This window comes from Entelurus aequoreus, linkage group LG14 (genome assembly GCF_033978785.1).
Source record: "Entelurus aequoreus isolate RoL-2023_Sb linkage group LG14, RoL_Eaeq_v1.1, whole genome shotgun sequence".
Classification (NCBI taxonomy): Eukaryota; Metazoa; Chordata; class Actinopteri; order Syngnathiformes; family Syngnathidae; genus Entelurus; species Entelurus aequoreus.
Genome location: NC_084744.1, coordinates 39,830,235 through 39,846,487, shown reverse-complemented (window position 1 = coordinate 39,846,487; position 16,253 = coordinate 39,830,235). Strand labels below are relative to the sequence as shown.

Genomic DNA, 16,253 nt, shown 5'->3' with positions numbered 1-16,253 from the left:
TTTGAGACAGAGTACAACAGCAGGTCAAATTAAAGACCCTCATCTCTATATTGAAGCAGACCCCATGTTTGTATAATAGTTTAAATCCATTAATAGTTTGGCATTGCTTGTGTTGTAAGTCCAGTTTGTTCCATAGTTTTACTCCGCATACAGACACACAAAAAAACGTTTGAGTGGTTTGAGCTCTCGGCAATGAGAAATATCCAAATATATATCATTGATATTGATTTATTTATGAAAGAGAGGTGAACAAGTTAAAGGTGTTTAATGATAATACAAGCATGTTTCTTACAAGAATATAAGTTGGTATGATTGTGATGACTTGCATTGATTGGAATCAGACAGTAGTGATGATAACCTCCACATTTTCAAATAAAGGAGAAAAATAGTCCTCCTTTCTGTCCAATACCACATGAACGTTTGTCCGGCTTCCATACTCCTCTTTATACACTTTACAAGAAATACATTGACGGCAAACTCCCTAGCTTGCTCGCTTTCTGAGACTCTTATTTTGTTAGCGCAGGCAGGATGGAGCAACGCTTTTATTGTGAAGACAGGAACTGTGCGGTCGGGTCTTTAGAGTTTTGACGGCAGGTGCGGCTCGAGAGTCTGTTGAAATAAAAAGTGTTTCTCGCCTTCCTGTCGGTCGTTTTTTCTTAATATTGATCAGCCAGCGTCATCTCACAAGACCCTCAGGCATACTTGCCAACCTTGAGACCTCCGAATTCGGGAGATGGTGGGGGGAGGGGTGGGGGGTGGGGGCACAGCGGGGTTTGGTGGTAGCGGGGGGTGTATATTGTAGTGTCCCGGAAGAGTTAGTGCTGCAAGGGGTTCTGGGTATTTGTTCTGTTGTGTTTATGTTGTGTTACGGTGCGGATGTTCTCCCGAAATGTGTTTGTCATTCTTGTTTGATGTGGGTTCACAGTGTGGCGCATATTTGTAACAGTGTTAAAGTTCTTTATACGGCCACCCTCAGTGTGGCCTGCATGGCTGTTGATCAAGTATGAATGCATTCACTTGTGTGTGTAAACGTCGCATATATTATGTGACTGGGCCGGCACGCTGTTTGTACGGAGGAAAAGCGGACGTGACGACTGGTTGTCGAGGACGCTAAAGGCAGTGCCTTTAAGGCACGCCCCCAATAATGTTGTCCGGGTGCCGTGAATTTCAATCAAGTGATCAAAGTCACGTCTTGGTGAAGATTGATGATCGCTAAATTTTAGGTCTGTTTTTTTAATGCCTGGCTGGCGATGGACTGACACACCCTCCAACCTCCACCATCCACGTGATGGGCACCCTACCTTAGAACATAAACCAGGGATGGAAAAGGTGACAATGAATACCTGAACGTCTGGTTGTTCTCTACACTAAAATAGCAATTCATTCATTCATTTTTATTGATCTCCTTCATTGATGTGCATTTTTGAACAATAGACCACTAAACTTTAGCAACTAAACACATATTTACACACCTAGGCTTGAGAAGGAACAGGATGAAGAAAATGTTATATTTCCTGCCCCCTTCAACTTAATAAGTAGTCTTACTTCATGGACAGCCCAGATTCACAAGCATGCAAACCAAACAAATATATCCAAATATAATAAAAACAAACAAAAATTAAAGTCACTTGGCTAACTTTCCCAATCAATGGCAATGAGACAAAAGTGGAGACCACCAGAAGTGCATGTTTCTGCACATTACCACTCACGCAGGTTGATTCTTAAAAATTGCCAAAAAAAGAAAAATACTTTCCTGAATGCACCGCAAAATTCAATGCATTCCATGTTAACATTTTTGGTAAACAAGTAAAGTATCTTGTTTGTTCTGCTTACTACCAATTGCAATTGGTCAGTGTAGATTTTCTATAGTTTTTGTGCAGCCTGTTCTACGGCCTGAAACAAGGAAACTCCGGACCTAAAATCTGTAACAAAAGAAGCCTTCTGGATGAAAGGTGAAATGTCTTAAACAAACAAGAAGAGTCCAGTTGTCCTGACTCAACACTAACTGACAAACTGCAACTAAAACATAACCGCCATGGTTGAGGTAATAACTCCGAGAACTAATTGTGTGAATTAATTGGAAACAGAATAAAGGTCTCAAATTGTGGACATAAAGAACACTTATCCAAGATAGCTTTTTAATTTCTTTTTTTGTTGTTGTTCATATCCTCAATATTTTGAATACTTTAAAACTACGCTGTGGAAGTAATTATAAGTAGTAATTGTAATGTCTTTTAGGTATTTGTCTTCTAACCATTGGAAGCCGACAAAGTGTGAGTCTCTTTTATTTGGACCACAAAACCATCACCACGTGTTTCCATGAATCTAAAAGGTCACTCAGTATTCATACAATGCAGAAGAAAAACAAAACAAACGTCTGTTTGAAGTATATAGACAGATGGTTTCATGATGTGTAGTAAAGCCTGTTTTTTAATATGTCCTCCTTGGGCGTTTACAGCTCATCGAGCTAAAAGTGAGTCAGAGTAATGTACACGAGGAAGGTTTTTCCTTTATGATGTCATGAAACCCAGGACTCAAAAATCAAGCATTTGAGAACCTCTTCTGTCAACTTTTAATGAGTGAGATGATTCACTTTTCTCACCTTTATTCGCATTAACAGGCTACAAGGGTCATATTTTACTTAAAAAGTAACATTTTCACAATAGGCGGGCTTTAAAGGCCTACTGAAACCCACTACTACTGACCACGCAGTCTGATAGTTTATATATCAATGATGAAATCTTAACATTGCAACATATGCCAATACGGCCGGGTTAACTTATAAAGTGCAATTTTAAATTTCCCGCTAAACTTCCGGTTGAAAACGTCTTTGGATGATGACGTATGCGCGTGACGTAACCAGTGAAACAGAAGTATCGGTACCCCATTTAATACAATACAAAATAGCTCTGTTTTTATCTCATAATTCCACAGTATTCTGGACATCTGTGTTGGTGAATCTTTTGCAATTTGTTTAATGAACAATGAAGACTGCAAAGAAGAAAGTTGTAGGTGGGTTCGGTGTGTTAGCGGCGGACAACAGCAACACAACCAGGAAGACTTTGACTCGGATAGCAGACGCGCTAGCCGACGCTAGCCACCGACCGCACGAATGATCGTGGTGAAGTCATTCGTCCTTCCGTCGATCGCTGGAACGCAGGTGAGCACGGGTGTTGATGAGCAGATGAGGGCTGGCTGGCATAGGTGGAGCGCTAATGTTTTTATCATAGCTCTGTAAGGTCCCGTTACTAAGTTAGCTTCAATGGCGTTGTTAGCAACAGCATTTTTAAGCTTCGCCAAGCTGGCAAGCATTAAACGTGTATTTACATGTTCATGGTTTAATAGTATTGTTGATTTTCCGTCTATCCTTCCAGTGAGGGATTTATTTATTTTGTTTCTATATGCAGTTAAGCACGATGCTATCACGTTAGCTCCGTAGCTAAAGTGCTTCGTCGATGTATTGTCGTGGAGATAAAAGTCACTGTGAATGTCCATTTCGCGTTCTCGACTCTCATTTTCAAGAGGATATAGTATCCGAGGTGGTTTAAAATACACATCTGTGATCCACAATAGAAAAAGGAGATAGTGTGGAATCCAATGAGCCAGCTTGTACCTAAGTTACGGTCATCCACAAATCTTTCACCCTCGCTCAAATTCATGGGGTAATCGTCGCTTTCTCGGTCCGAATCGCTCTCGCTGCTGGTGTAAACAATAGGAAAATATGAGCAGTCCTTCCTCCGGTGTCGTCACGCTACTTCCGGTGGGGGCAAGGCTTTTTTTTATCAGAGACCAAAAGTTGCGAACTTTATCGTTGTTGTTCTATACTAAATCCTTTCAGCAAAAATATGGCAATATCGCGAAATAATCAAGTATGACACATAGAATGGATCTGCTATCCCCGTTTAAATAAAAAAAATTCATTTCAGTAGGCCTTTAATGTACTAAGATCTAAACTCTAGAATACTGGTGTCAAACTCAAGGCCCGGGGGCCAGATCTGGCCCGCCACATCATTTTATGTGGCCTACGAAAGCCTAGGGAAAATGTGTGTTAATAAAATACTTCTTTTTTTTTTTTTTTTTACTAAATGCAAATAATTATTTCGATTTTGACAGGAAAAAATGCGTATTTTCTAAACATTATCTAATCATGGCAAATATGACATTATTATATAGTGTAGTACAAAAATATGTTAGTAAAGATAACATTAGTTTGTACATGAAAACATCTAATAATGGAGTGCATAGGCAATAATGTAATAATATGAGGGGATATATCAATGCTGTCAAATAATATAATTTTTTTTAAATCAGATCAATTTGAATTTTGATCAATCACAGGATATTACCCACACGCATATTTTAATTAATAATAAAAAAGCGGCCCTCTGAAGGCAGCCATTACTGCGATGTGGCCCTCGATAAAAACAAGTTTGACACCCCTGCCCTATATAATGTTGCAGTTTTCAATGCCCACAAAGTAATGGATTTAAAAAAACACTTCAAACTAAGGAGGGCTCCACCTTTCCAAAAATGTGCTAGCTTGAAGCTAATATACATGGGCTTTGCTATGGACATGCTACTGATTAGCATTAGCGATTTCAACACCTCCAATTGTATTAATGAAAGCTACAACTGAGATGCATGTTACAATCAAACAGCTGCAGTGTATTATAACTACAATGTTTATAGTATTAACACTTTTTATGGCGCAACAAACAACAAAACACACCATAAAGCAGAGCTGTAGTAGTATGTATGTAGTATACTGTAGAGTATGGCCAACTCTGTTTCAAAGTCGGAAGAAAAACATGGCGCTCTGTAGTCACGTGATGGGCTTTTAACCAATCAGAGAGATTCTTCTCCTAAAGCAGTGTTTTTCAACCTTTTTTGAGACAAGGCACATTTTTTGTGGAAAAAATGTGGAGGCACACCACCAGCAGAAATCATTAAAAAACGAAACTCAGTTGACAGTAAAAATGTCGTTGTCGGAATTGTTGGATATGACTTTAAAGCATAACCAAGCATGCATCAATATAGCTCTTGTCTCAAAGTAGGTGTACTGTCACCACCTGTCACATCACACCTTGACTTATTTGGACTTGTTTGCTGTTTTCTTGTGTGTAGTGTTTTACTTCTTGTCTTGCGCTCCTATTTTGGTGGCTTTTTCTCTTTTTTTGTTATTTTCCTGTAGCAGTTTCATGTCTTCCTTTGAGCGATATTTCCCGCATCTACTTTGTTTTAGCAATCAAGACTATTTCAGTTGTTTTTATCCTTCTCTGTGGGGACATTGTTGATTGTCATGTCAAGTACGGATGTACATTGTGGACGCCGTCTTTGCTCCACAGTAAGTATTTGCTGTCGTCCAGCATTCTGTTTTTGTTTACTTTGTAGCCAGTTCAGTTTTAGTTTCATTCTGCATAGCCTTCCCTAAGCTTCAATGCTTTTTCTTAGGGGCACTCACCTTTTGTTTATTTTAGGTTTAAGCATTAGATACTTTTTTACCTGCACACTGCCTTCCGCTGTTTCCGACATGTACAATGCAATTAGCTACCTGCTGCCACCTACTGATATGACTCTGCTGAGATCTAGACAGCACCGACACTTAACAACAACACATCATTTGCAGACTATAATTACTGGTTTGCAAAAAATATTTTTAACCCGAATAGGTGAAATGACATCATCTCCCACGGCACACCAGACTGCATCTCACGGCACAGTGGCTGAAAAACACTGTCCTAAACGATTCATCAAAGGTTATAATTTCAATTCATTAAAAAGTGGCCCTCTGAAGGCAGCCATTACTGCAATGTGGCCCTCAATGAAAACAAGTTTGACACCCCTGCAGTCACCTAAGCAAACAAAGGTAAAAAAAAGGTGATTTCCTGTGAACAAAAAAACCTGTAAATAATTCTGCTGGGATGTCAATGCTTTGTCGTGTCAAAATGAAAGAGCTAAACATGTAACCGCTGGCATTCATTGAAATGTCACTTCCGTAATCACTTTGACACTCCAAATCAGACATTTGAGTAGCAGTGACGCCTCGGAGCGGGGGGTCACCTGTACGCAGCATTAGCGAATTAGCCGCTATCTAACCCAGACCTGCTGTGGCGTGCTGACATTAATCCAGAGGGCCCGCTCTGAGAGCCCCGTCTGTGTTACATTATCATGTCTAATCCCCGTAATCTCCTGGCCGCGCAGCTAAATGCTATATTCCACCTCCGTCGCTTCCCTCCTCGCCCTCTAATACCACTAATGACGGGCTGGGCCCCCGGTGCCCCTGATGGCGGCCCCATTGTGCAGCCACCCGCTCAGCCTCGTGGGCACCCGAATGAATGCTAATTCATAGCCCGGGGCGGAAAGCAAATCAAACATATGTTCAGCAAATCAGGGCTTGTGTGTTTTCATGTCATCGCCACTTTGCAGGTCTATTAGAGAACTTGATGAGGTCCTCAGCGAGAGGATCGCCGCACGGGAGATTTAAGGCTTTGATGCGCCCGAGACACATGACCACATGACCCCTGTCATAGACACTGCCACAGGAACATGTCTTTCGGGATGAGAGGTGCAAAAGGGCCCCCCCCTCGATTAAAAATGAAGCGGGATTTCTGCGTAATGACCTGCAGGCTGACACCCGAGCTTACCTTGTTTACACGGCGCGTCTCGCAGCCAGGACGGCTGCCTGCGAGGCTTCGTCACACCGTCTTCGTCTCTCTCGGCCTCTTTCACGCCTTTCTCTCGGCTGTCGAGGCCGACCTTGAAGGAGGAGACGTGAAGGAGCCAGTCAGTGAGGGTGATGGACACGAACAAGCCCTCAGAAACTAGAAAACCTACTCCTATACACTGCAAAAACTGAAATCTAAGTAAGATTAAATATCTCAAATAAGAGTGATATTTGCTTATTTTTTGTCTGATAAGATAATTCTTCTCACTAAGCAGATTTTATGTTAGAGTGTTTTACTTGTTTTAAGTGTTTTGGTCCTAAATGATCTCAGTAAGATATTACAGCTTGTTGCTGAGATTTTATGACCTATATTGAGTAAAACATGCTTGAAACTAGAATATAAACTGTTGCAAAGCTGTGTCATCAACACTCACAAGTATAAAACTAATTTTTTTAAGTAATAATTTTTTATTTCAAGCGTTAAATAAAAAAATCATGACTTTGACACAATTGTGTCTCGTAATTAAAACAGATGACAGCCAAATGGACTTTGCTGTTTTATTTTCAATGAAACAAGAGAAAATAGGTACTCATATAGTAGTACAGTTGGCACAGTACAGTAAACTGACAGTTAATATTTAAACATTTGACATTTCAAACAATTTTGAACAGAAATAGTTCATACACATTGAGATAAATTCCTCAAAATTACAAAAAAAAATAAATAAATAAATAAATAAATATATATATATATATATATATATATATATATATATATATATATATATATATATATATATATATATGTATATATATATATATATATATATATATATATATATATATATATATATATATATATATATATATATATATATATATATATATATATATATATATGTATATATATATATATATATATATATATTTTTTTTTAAAAAGATATATATATATATATATTTAGAGATGTCTGATAATATCGGCAGGCCGATATCGGCCGATGAATGCTTTAAAATGTAATATCGGAAATTATCGGTATCGGTTTTCTTATTATCGGTATCAGGTTTTTTTAATTTATTAAATCAACATAAAAAACACAAGATACACTTACAATTAGTGCACCAACCCAAAAAACCTCCCTCCCCCATTTACACTCATTCACACTCATTTGCACAAAAGGGTTGTTTCTTTCTGTTATTAATATTCTGGTTCCTACATTATATATCAATATATATCAATACAGTCTGCAAGGGATACAGTCTGTAAGCAGACATGATTGTGCGTGCTGCTGGTCCACTAATAGTACTAACCTTTAACAGTTAATTTTACTCATTTTCATTAATTACTAGTTTCTATGTAACTGTTTTTATATTGTTTTACTTTCTTTTTTATTCAAAAAAATGTTTTAAATGTATTTATCTTTTTTTTTTTTTTTTTTTTAAAGGACCTTATCTTTACCATACCTGGTTGTCCAAATTAGGCATAATAATGTGTTAATTCCACGACTGTATATATCGGTATCGGTTGATATCGGTATCGGTAATTAAAGAGTTGGACAATATCGGAATATCGGATATCGGCAAAAAGCCATTATCGGACATCCCTATATATATTCCTTGCGCACTAATTGACTGAAAGAGCACGCACTTGGCGCGATGATGTCATGTTATCGATGGAAAAATGCATTTTTAGACAATATGATTTGCCTGAGTGGCTAGTAGACCACGAGAGTAACAAGCGGTTGCATGTTGCCTTTCCATGAAGAACAATAAACTAGTTTTTAATATAAGTTTGCTGGTTTCAAGAAATGTAATGCCGAGCGCATATCATTATGTCAAGATAATGGCACTAGCATTTACTTCATTTAAGAATATTTTTCAACATACTGAGAAAAAAGGTTTCATATTTGTTTTTCCTATAAAGAAAAGTGCACTTGTTATTAGTGAGAATATACTTATTTTAAGGTACTTTTGGGTTCATTGAGGTTAGCTGATTTGACTTGTTTTGGTAAGTCTTGACAAGCAAAATTTTGTTGTTTATTGGCAGATAATTTTGCTTAGTTCAAGTAAAATACCCCTAATTTTTGTATTTTTTTACCCCTTGTTTTTGAACACTGACTTTTTGCAGTGTAGACGCTGTGTTCCTTTATTTACAACTTAGCAGACATACTGTACGACTGCAACATATTAGCAATGTTAATCAAATGCTAACGCAATGCCTTTATTGACTTCATTGTGGAAGGAAAACACAGCACGCAGATTTGCTCTCATATTTAATTTGATCTGGGAATTAAAGAGGTATAGGAAAGTATTAATCTGCTTAACATTTCTAAGTACATCCTCCAAAGGATTTTGCTTTTTTAATCTTACATATGCTCGGCAGAGTTACTGGCAAAAACTGTACATTTCCCTCATTTCATCCTTTCAACATCAAATGGTGAGCAGCAAAAATTGGATCAGACTTCAAAGAGTGTGATGTGCTCCAAGTCACGGAGTGGCTCTTCTATTTCACATATTGAATCCGAGCAGGATATCAAAGTGCTCGCAAAGAACCCCAGGTCTTTACTAAAAAAGGGCTCTAACATCTGTAGAAAGAGGAGCGCAAAGACAAATCACCTAGGGGGAACAGCCAGCATTTATTCTCAGCCGTGAATTTCCAGCTTTTTCATTCTCTGGTTGCCGTACCACCCGGTCTTCTCCGCTGAGACGCCAGAACTCTTTTTGTCTCAAGGACTCAAAACATTTCCAAAGGAATAATCTGCCGCTTTAAAGGGGAGCGCTGTTTGAGATACACGGCTAAGAAGAAGTAGGGGGGCTGCACTCACCCAAATACTCATTTGACAGATAATTCCTTACTCACATTCGCCTTATTCATGCTCTTCGGGCTCTCAGACCTGTGAAAGTAAGGAGCGTTTGTAAGTGACGGGAACAGAAATTAGCATTTTTTCTGCACGTGGGTAAGGATTAGCCCTTTTAAAATAGCTCACTCAGGTTTATAATGATGATGCACATTGAACAAATGTACAACACTTCAGTGTTTTCAAAAAATGCAATTGCAGGCTATGCTTTTTCCATGCAGTTAGGCCACGTCATTAGGTACACCTGCCCAACTTAATAAGGTACAGCCAAGTCAAGTTACTGGTCAAGATAACCCACTGAAGTCAAGTTACTGGTCAAGATAACCCACTGAAGCCCACGTGAGCAAACACTTAAAGTTAAAGGCCTACTGAAACCCACTACTACCGACCACGCACTCTGATAGTTTATGTATCAATGATGAAATCTTAACATTGCAACACATGCCAATACGGCCGGGTTAACTTATAAAGTGCAATTTTAAATTTCCCGCCACACTTCCGGTTGAAAACGTCTAGATATGATGACGTATGCGCGTGACGTCAACGGTTGATACGGAAGTATTCGGACCCATTGAATTCAATACAAAAAAGCTCTGTTTTCATCCCAAAATTCCACAGTATTCTGGACATCTGTGTTGGTGAATCTTTTGCAATTTGTTTAATGAACAATGAAGACAGCAAAGAAGAAAGCTGTAGGTGCGATCGGTGTATTAGCGGCGGACTACAGCAACACGACCTCACCTTGACTTCCTCCGTCTCCGGGCCGCCAACCGCATCGGTGATCGGGTGAAGTCCTTCGTCGTACCGTCGATCGCTGGAACGCAGGTGAGCACGGGTGTTGATGAGCAGATGAGGGCTGGCTGGCATAGGTGCAGAGCTAATGTTTTCAGCATAGCTCTGTCGAGGTTCCGTAGCTAAGTTAGCTTCAATGGCGTTGTTAGCAACAGCATTGCTAAGCTTGGCCAAGCTGGAAAGCATTAACCGTGTATTTACATGTCCAGAGTTTGGTAGTATTGCTGATCTTCTGTCTATCCTTCCAGTCATGGACTTATTTGTTTTGTTTCTATATGCAGTAAAGCCCGATGCTATCACGTTAGCTCAGTAGCTAAAGAGCTTCACCGATGTATTGTCGTGGAGATAAAAGTCACTGTGAATGTCCATTTCGCGTTCTCGACTCTCATTTTCAAGAGGATATAGTATCCGAGGTGGTTTAAAATACAAATCCGTATTCCACAATAGAAAAAGGAGAGAGTGTGGAATCCAATGAGCCAGCTTGTACCTAAGTTATGGTCAGAGTGAAAAAAGATACGTTCTGCACTGCACGCTAGTCCTTCACTTTCACGTTCCTCATCCAAGAATCTTTCATCCTCGCTCAAATTAATGGGGTAATCGTCGCTTTCTCGGTTCGAATCTCTCTCGCTGCTGGTGTAAACAATAGGAAAATATGAGCAGTCCTTCCTCCGGTGTCTTCATGCTACTTCCGGTACAGGCAAGGCTTTTTTTTATCAGAGACCAAAAGTTGCGAACTTTATCGTCGTTATTCTATACTAAATCCTTTCAGCAAAAATATGGCAATATCGCGAAATGATCAAGTATGACACATAGAATGGATCTGCTATCCCCGTTTAAATTAAAAAAATTCATTTCAGTAGGCCTTTAAAGTAATGATTGTCACACACACACTAGGTGTGGTGAAATTTGTCCCCTGCATTTGACCCATCCCCTTGTTCACCCCCTGGGAGGTGAGGGGAGCACTTGACGATGGAGGCAAGAAAAAACTGCCTTCAGCTAAACCTCGAGCAGAACCCAGGCTGGGACCTATACTCTCACCTCACTGGTGTATACTCTCACCTCAATGGTGTATACTCTCACCTCACCTCACTTGCCTTAGCAACCTCCTCTTGTATTTTGTGATGTTTAGACGGTATTTTTACATACATTGCAAATTGGAAATACAATTGGATATGGTTTAATGGATACAATGACACACAATTAAGCATGAGACAGTCAGAAGAAAAAAACCTGCAGTACTCGACGTCGAGGCTTATTAAAGAATAATAACGCTAGCTAGCTGCTAAGCTAGCGCGGAGAAAGGCAGCGCCGGTCAGAAGGTAAGTAGGAAGCTACTCCCGCACTCCGCGACAACTTCCCTGAGGACAGCAGGAACTTCACTCGGTGACAGAAAACACCGTAAGTAATGGCTTCCTGTGCGTCTTGCACCAAACTCACGGAGAGGTTGGCTCTGCTAGAGGGCCGTGTCCGCCAGTTAGAGCAGAGTAATGTCGTAACTTTAGATGTTGCGGACACATCTGCTAGCGTTAGCTGTAGCGAGTTAACTAGCCAAGCTTGTAGCAGTCCTAAGCGGCCTACAAGCTACGGTGTACCGGTTGAGACGCATAATAGATTTAGCTCTTTAGCTAGTCCTACACCCCAGTCTACCGGGCACCACACCTTAGTCATAGGGGACTCCATCACCCGAAACATAAAGCTTAGCAAACCAGCCACAATAAAGTGTATCCCCGGGGCCAGAGCACCTGACATTGAAGCTAATCTTAGGGAGCTAACTCGCAAAAGGCCTAGTAAACACGTACGACAGGCTAATCGCACCACTAATTATGCGAATATAGTTGTACACGTTGGCTCCAATGACACTAGAATGAGACAGTCAGAGATTACAAAGAGAAACATAGCCAGGACTTGTGATCTCGCCAGAAAGATGTCCAGGCATCGAGTAATTGTCTCTGGCCCCCTGCCTGCGAGAGGCAATGATGAGCGATATAGCAGATTAGTCTCGCTTAACAAGTGGCTGTCTATCTTCTGTAGGCAACAGGGACTAACGTTTATTGATAACTGGCCCTCTTTCTGGGGAAAACCAGGCTTGCTGATGAGAGACGGCCTTCACCCTAACCAGGAATGCGCCATCATCCTGTCTAGAAACATAGACTACTATTTAAGTCTCACTTGACTGACTACACTAGAGCAAGCCCGGTCACAGGCAATTACAATGTCTGTTAGTCCGGGTGAGGAGTCAGTTAAGCTAGAACTAGCCAGCGCCAGGCTGGATAATCCATGTACGCATAGCAATTCTCTTAGAATAATACACAATTCACATAATGTTTTTTCTGTTGTGTCTGTGTCAGAGGTGGACATGCATTCTACTGAGGTGGCAAATTATGATATGTCCAGTCTATTGCAGCACCAAGCAAACAATCGGAAAATTCCCGTCATATCAATTCCTAGATATGGTCGAAACTATTTAAAGTGCACTACGCATAATAAACGCAACATTGTTAATATTGCTACTACGGATAATCTTAACAAAAATTCGTCAAAACAGCCCAATACCTATAATATGGGCTTTTTAAACATAAGATCATTGTCTCCCAAGGCGTTATTAGTTAATGAGGTCATTAGAGACAACAATCTTAACGTCATTGGTCTTAGCGAAACCTGGCTCAAACCAGACGAATTTTTTGCGCTCAATGAGGCATCTCCTCCTAACTATACGAATGCGCATGTTGCCCGTCCTCTTAAGAGGGGAGGGGGTGTCGCACTAATATACAATGAAAATGTCAACCTTACCCCTAACCTAAATAATAAATATAAATCGTTTGAGGTGCTTACTATGAGGTCTGTCACACCGCTACCTCTCGACCTGGCTGTTATCTACCGCCCCCCTGGGCCCTATTCGGACTTTATCAGTGAATTCTCAGAGTTCGTTGCTGATCTAGTGACGCACGCCGACAATATAATCATAATGGGGGACTTCAATATCCATATGAATACCCCATCGGACCCTCAGTGCGTGGCGCTCCAAATCATAATTGATAGCTGTGGTCTTACACAAATAATACATGAACCCACGCATCGCAACGGTAATACAATAGATCTAGTGCTGGTCAGGGGTGTCACCACCTCCAAAGTTATGATACTTCCATATACTAAAGTAATGTCCGATCATTACCTTATAAAATTTGAAGTTTTGACTCATTGTCAACAAGCTAATAATAATAATAACTGCTATAGCGGCCGCAACATTAATGCTGCCACAACGATGACTCTTGCTGACCTACTGCCTTCGGTAATGGCACCATTCCCAAATTATGTCGGCTATATTGATAACCTCACTAACAACTTTGACGATGCCTTGCGCAAAATTATTGATAGTATAGCACCGCTAAAGCAAAAAAGGGCCCCTAAAAGGCGCACCCCATAGTTTACAGAAGAAATTAGAGCTCATAAATTATCATGTAGAAAGCTGGAACGCAAATGGCGCGCGACTAAACTTGAGGTTTTCCATCAAGCATGGAGTGATAGTTTAATAACTTATAAACGCATGCTTACCTTAGCTAAAGCTAAATACTACTCAAATCTCCTCCGCCTCAACAAAAACGATCCTAAATTTCTGTTTAGTACAGTAGCATCGCTAACCCAACAAGGGACTCCTCCCAGTAGCTCCACCCATTCGGCAGATGACTTTATGAATTTCTTTAATAAGAAAATTGAACTCATTAGAAAGGAGATTAAAGACAACGCATCCCAGCTACAACTGGGTTCTATTAACACAAATACGACTGTATATACGACGGATACCGCCCTCCAAAATAGTCTCTCTATTTTTGATGAAATAACATTAGAGGAATTCTTACAGCGTGTAAGTGGGATAAAACAAACAACATGTTTACTTGACCCACTTCCTGGGAAACTTATCAAGGAACTGTTTGTATTATTAGGTCCATCAGTGTTAAATATTATAAACTTATCACTTTCCTCCGGCACTGTTCCCCTAGCATTCAAAAAAGCGGTTATTCATCCTCTGCTCAAAAGATCTAACCTCGATCCTCACCTCATGGTAAACTACCGACCGGTCTCCCACCTTACGTTTATTTCCAAAATTCTCAAAAAAATTGTTGCACAGCAGCTAAATGAACACTTAGTGACTAACAATCTCTGTGAACCTTTTCAATCCGGTTTCAGGGCAAATCACTCTACGGAGACAGCCCTCGCAAAAATGACTAATGATCTATTGCTAACGATGGATTCTGATGCGTCATCTATGTTGCTGCTTCTTGATCTTAGCGCCGCTTTCGATACCGTCGATCATAATATTTTATTAGAGCGTATCAAAACACGTATTGGTATGTCAGACTTAGCCTTGTCTTGGTTTAACTCTTATCTTACTGACAGGATGCAGTGCGTCTCCCATAACAATGTGACCTCGGACTATGTCAAGGTAACGTGCGGAGTCCCCCAGGGTTCGGTTCTTGGCCCTGCACTCTTTAGTATTTACATGCTGCCGCTGGTTGACATCATACGCAAATACGGTGTTAGCTTTCACTGTTATGCTGATGACACCCAACTCTACATGCCCCTAAAGCTGACCAACACGCCGGATTGTAGTCAGCTGGAGGCGTGTCTTAATGAAATTAAACAATGGATGTCTGCTAACTTTTTGCAACTCTACGCTAAGAAAACGGAAATGCTGATTATCGGTCCTGCTCAACACCGACATCTATTTAATAATACCACCTTAACATTTGACAACCAAACAATTAAACAAGGCGACTCGGTAAAGAATCTGGGTATTATCTTCGACCCAACTCTCTCGTTTGAGTCACACATTAAGAGTGTTACTAAAACGGCCTTCTTTCATCTCTGTAATATCGCTAAAATTAGTTCCATCTTGTCCACTAGCGACGCTGAGATCATTATTCATGCGTTCGTTACGTCTCGTCTCGATTACTGTAACGTATTATTTTCGGGTCTCCCTATGTCTAGCATTAAAAGATTACAGTTGGTACAAAATGCGGCTGCTAGACTTTTGACAAAAACAAGAAAGTTTGATCATATTACGCCTATACTGGCTCACTTGCACTGGCTTCCTGTGCACTTAAGATGCGACTTTAAGGTTTGACTACTTACGTATAAAATACTACACGGTTTAGCTCCAGCCTATCTCGCCGATTGTATTGTACCATATGTCCCGACAAGAAATGTGCGTTCAAAGAACTCCGGCTTATTAGTGATTCCCAGACCCCAAAAAAAGTCTGCGTGCTATAGAGCGTTTTCTATTCGGGCTCCATTACTCTGGAATGCCCTCCCGGTAACAGTTAGAGATGCTACCTCAGTAGAAGCATTTAAGTCCCATCTTAAAACTCATTTGTATAATCTAGCCTTTAAATAGACCCCCCTTTTTAGACCAGTTGATCTGCCGTTTCTTTTCTTCTCTCCTCTTCTCCCCTGTCCCTTTGGAGGGGGAGTTGCATAGGTCTGGTGGCCATGGATGAAGTGCTGGCTGTCCAGAGTCGGGACCCAGGGTGGACCACTAGCCTGTGCATCGGTTGGGGACATCTCTGCGCTGCTGACCCGTCTCCGCTCGGGACGGTTTCCTGCTGGCCCCACTATGGACTGGACTCTCACTGATGTGTTGGATCCACTGTGGACTGGACTTTCACAATATTATGTCAGACCCACTCGACATCCATTGCTTTCGGTCTCCCCTAGAGGGGGGGGGGGGGGTTACCCACATATGCGGTCCTCTCCAAGGTTTCTCATAGTCATTCACCGACGTCCCACTGGGGTGAGTTTTTCCTTGCCCGTATGCGGGCTCTGTACCGAGGATGTCGTTGTGGCTTGTGCAGCCCTTTGAGACACTTGTGATTTAGGGCTATGTAAATAAACATTGATTGATTGAAATAAAGTTACCATATTTTCTGGACGATAGGGTGCACC

General features: G+C 40.7%; 2 protein-coding genes across 7 annotated transcripts in view; both read right to left on the bottom strand.

The window, feature by feature from the left end:
- Window positions 1-16,253, bottom strand: part of myo3b (myosin IIIB) — a 290,744-nt gene that overhangs the window by 96,188 nt on the left and 178,303 nt on the right. For all 6 annotated transcript variants that reach the window (XM_062069877.1, XM_062069876.1, XM_062069875.1 and 3 more), the window contains 2 exons: window positions 9,524-9,557; window positions 6,645-6,756 (listed from right to left, as the gene is read on the bottom strand). In XM_062069877.1, the coding sequence (XP_061925861.1) occupies window positions 6,645-6,756; window positions 9,524-9,557 (146 nt within the window). The remainder of the gene's footprint in view (window positions 1-6,644; window positions 6,757-9,523; window positions 9,558-16,253) is intronic.
- LOC133664885 (glutamate decarboxylase 1-like) overlaps window positions 1-16,253 on the bottom strand; it is a 354,813-nt gene that overhangs the window by 203,498 nt on the left and 135,062 nt on the right. The gene's annotated exons all lie outside the window — the stretch shown is intronic.